At 36.4% G+C, this 3,749-nt stretch overlaps 1 protein-coding gene across 2 annotated transcripts in view; it reads left to right on the plus strand.

Annotated features, from left to right (window-relative positions):
* The first annotated feature begins 689 nt into the window (after nt 1–689).
* The window catches only part of LOC107690693 (arrestin domain-containing protein 1-like), a 10,964-nt gene continuing 7,904 nt past the window's right edge, over nt 690–3,749 (plus strand). For both annotated transcript variants that reach the window (XM_016489085.1, XM_016489084.1), the window contains exon 1: nt 690–962. In XM_016489085.1, coding sequence (XP_016344571.1) covers nt 845–962 — 118 coding nt within the window. In that variant the 5' untranslated portion in view covers nt 690–844. The remainder of the gene's footprint in view (nt 963–3,749) is intronic.

A 3,749-nucleotide genomic window follows, 5' to 3' on the forward strand; every position in this document is an offset into this window, starting at 1 on the left:
GTGCAAGCAAAAAGTATGTTTCTGCGTACAACACTGCTGTGGAATTCATTAAAAATTGTTAAAATGTTTTTGTAAATATTTATTCTAGTCTGCAAAGTAATGTTTTAGAACAAGAAAATAGGTGCTAGGCTATAACCCTTCAAAACGTGCTAATGATAACAACATGCAGCAAGAAGATTTGAAAGTCTTAGGGGCCATTCACATATCGCGTTTTTTTCGCGCTCGAGTTCGTTATTTCAAATGAAGACGCGCGGCAGGCGCGCTCATAATGGAAGCGACGCGGTCGCGACGCGCACGCGGTGCGACGCGCTCATTTTTTCCATCCACGCGTTTTTAGGCGCGACATGTGAACGGCCCCTTATTCAGCTGAATCTTTCAGATGGTATAAATAAAACATATTTTGAATTGTAGATAGTATTGACATCAAATAGCCAACGACAGCAATGCTAATATGTGACAAACTAAATAAACAGAAAATCAATTTTAGACAGTGAATCTGGCTGTGTCAGTGTTGATGACTGATGTAAGATATAAAATAGGCCTAACGTTCATTGTCTCAGTGTTTTCCTAATCTTTTCCTTTTTTGGTTTTGTACATTTTTTTGTAAAAAGTAAACATGTAAACATTTTTCAAAACAACAAGCATTAAAATGTCCTACTGTTAAACTTTTCTTATTTGTACTGTAATACAGAGATTTAAGAAGCGAGTCCGTTTGTTTCTTTTTCTCGACTCCGAGTGACGTCAGCACATTGCGTGACGTCGGCCACAGGTAAGCGTTTCCTTTCCTTGTCGACCAGTTTCGCTCAGACGCTCACCCACCTGTTCGCGGTGGACAGAGGACGGAATGGGGAAGCTTCAGGAATTCGAAATAACTATTAATAACAACAAAACAGTTTATAGTCCAGGTGAATCTCTCTCCGGAACTCTGAAAATCTCAATTGCACAGCCAATACAATGTAAAGGTTAGTAAACAAATGACTCCAACTATCGCACACCGCAGCCACCCATTGTGTTTTCACTGGATGATTTTTAAAAGTTCACTTAAACAAGTTCACTTCTTAAAGTACCCTGCTTGTGTATCCCAAATGTTAGCCCACTGGTTGTTTTCCTAGACGCTCGCACGTTTAGAGTGGGTTTTGTGTTCTCGCATCGAGGACGGAAACTGTTGTGAGCGAAACTTGTTGCGGATCTTCTTTTATTGACATGCCACCGCGGAATAGTGCATAAACCTCTTACCGCATTCGTTTCTATCTTAGTTCTCCGAAATTTCCGTAAAAACCATCAACAGCTTGTTTAAGGAGACTGACAATGTTAATAATCACGTTGAAATATTTGTGTATAATCTACTCTGTTTCTCGATACCTTGCCAGGTGAACTAATCGCAGTTTCGGTTAAACAGTTTCAGCATTTTAGAACATTAACATTTTAAAATACCTGTATTTCACAAAAGATAGGCACAAGGACCTAAAATAGTTCAAGGAAACAAACATGGTTGTAACGCATGGGCAGCAGCTGCTTGGCTGTTTATTATTTTTCCCGAACGCCCAATTTGCATATTTATGCTTTGAGCCTTCAGCAGCGTGTCTGTGTCAAACATTAGACCTTGAAACATCTTTAAATTGTCCAACAAATCTGATTTTAAAATCTGTTCACAGTATCATATATAAACGCGATTTGCTGCAACACTAGTCAGACTGCTTGGTACAAAAAAGAAAAGAAAAAAAGGTAGTGTATGTATCTTGTCACCCACCACCTGTTGATACCAGCACCTGTTTCATCTAGTCTCAGTGCTTTTCATGTTGAGGTCAGATATCCTGACACAGCTAAGCCTCAATAGTCAGTATTGCTTATCCAGTAAAATATTTGATTAGGACAAAATAAAACTGCTGTGATTTTTAGATACTTGAAGGAATGTAAGCTTTAAAGATCACATTAATATGTGCCTTTTCTGATATGTGCAGAAGAGGTATGGGCATGTAGTATCAATTAATATGACTAGCTATCAAAAAAGTATAAGGCTTTATTAATTGCAATATGCATATTGAATGTATTTTCATATGCATTATACAGATACAGTACAGCGTATTGTGTATCTTCTACACCCATAAAACTAATATAAGGGTAACCAGCAAAATCTATTCTCAAGAAAGACAATGCAGCTACTGTTTGACTTTGGGCCTTGTCTTGGCCATGGGATCAATGTGAAATGTGTCTGAATATCCATGAAAATGTCGGCCTATAGGCAAGGCAAATGGGATAAGACTAAAAATGAGTGCAGTCAGATGATCGTTCAAAAAAAGTTACACCAGACATAATGATCAGTTTTACAGTGATATGAGAAAGAAAGCAAGTCATGTGGTTATGCCAGTGGTTTGGGGTTGGTCTATTGTTTGAGCTGAGATGTTGATGAAGAATACTCACCGGACTGGTTCGCTCACATTCCGGATCAAGGACAACAATAGTAACAATCACACACAGTCACCATTACAACTTTATGGAGAAATCAGCCGGAAGTATTTGAAAAAACAACAATTCTATTTTAGTCTTTATTTTTATTTTATTTTATTAAGTTAAATTAATAAAGTAGCTGATTTTTTGACCTGAGCCATTATTTTGCCCTCTTTTCAGGTTTATAAATCAATAGCAGATGCTTTTTTATGGTTGGACAAAAGTTTCTACCTACATCAGTTCTTGAATGTCAGTTTAGTACCCCTCATATTCTGTTCAATAAGTCAGAGTGACCAATCATGAGATCTTTAGATTCCAGATGTTGTTGTTGTTCACCGAGTTTCTTACTGGAGTCTCTTCTGACATATTTCCCATGGTTGCTTATGTATCTGTGGTAACATCTTTGCTTGCTAGCACTCAGTGTGTGTCTTGGGGTTAGAGAGAGAGAGAAGGGAAGTGTAAGAAATAAAGCTTAGCAAAGAGATAGAATCACCAAGACAAGGGTTTTAAAGAAAGAAATGGACAAAAAAGACTAATACGTACGTACATGCGTACACACTCGAAGTACAGTGTCTGTATTAATATGCATGTTAATCTGTCAGGGGTTGGGGACATATCTTTGTAAAATGACTCACTGCTTTGGTGCAGATTGCTTTTTTTTACTTTGATATTTTTCGGATTAGGTATGTTTTCTCACTATTTTATGTAGAATTAAAATTTTCATTAAACTAGTCAAAATGTTATATCTAATATAGGCCTGTCGCAATAATCAATATATCGACTTGTCGCACAATATATGTACATGACCTCAATCATTTTTGGTGACGCATATATTGCTCATTATAGTTACTTAAAAATTAATGTCTAAGGAATAAATTACATTTTAAAATATTTTCTAATAGAAAACAGTTATTTTAAATAGTAAAAATATTTCAAAATGTTACTGTTTTTGCTGTATTTTGGATCAAATAAATGCAGGCTTGGTGAGCAGAAGAGAATTCTTTAAAGGGGTCCTATTATGCTCTTTTACAATGTCTTGAATTTGTTTTGGGGGTGTACTAGAACATGCTTGCTTGGTGGTTCGAAGAGGATCGCGCAAAACCTTTGCACGCGCGGATATTGCAAGACATTAGAGTGGTAACGTTATTGTTTTTTTTTTTGCTAAATCACGTTTTAGATAGGATGTCAACAACCTCTTAAAAATAATAGGTGAGTCTTATTTGACAGTAATTTCACATGTCTTGTTTGTATGAAGGCTAAATACAAATAAAAGGTGAACATTAATTTATTTGTGCTGTTAT

This window comes from Sinocyclocheilus anshuiensis, unplaced genomic scaffold, assembly GCF_001515605.1.
Source record: "Sinocyclocheilus anshuiensis isolate Anshui unplaced genomic scaffold, SAMN03320099.WGS_v1.1 scaffold2041, whole genome shotgun sequence".
Classification (NCBI taxonomy): domain Eukaryota; kingdom Metazoa; phylum Chordata; class Actinopteri; order Cypriniformes; family Cyprinidae; genus Sinocyclocheilus; species Sinocyclocheilus anshuiensis.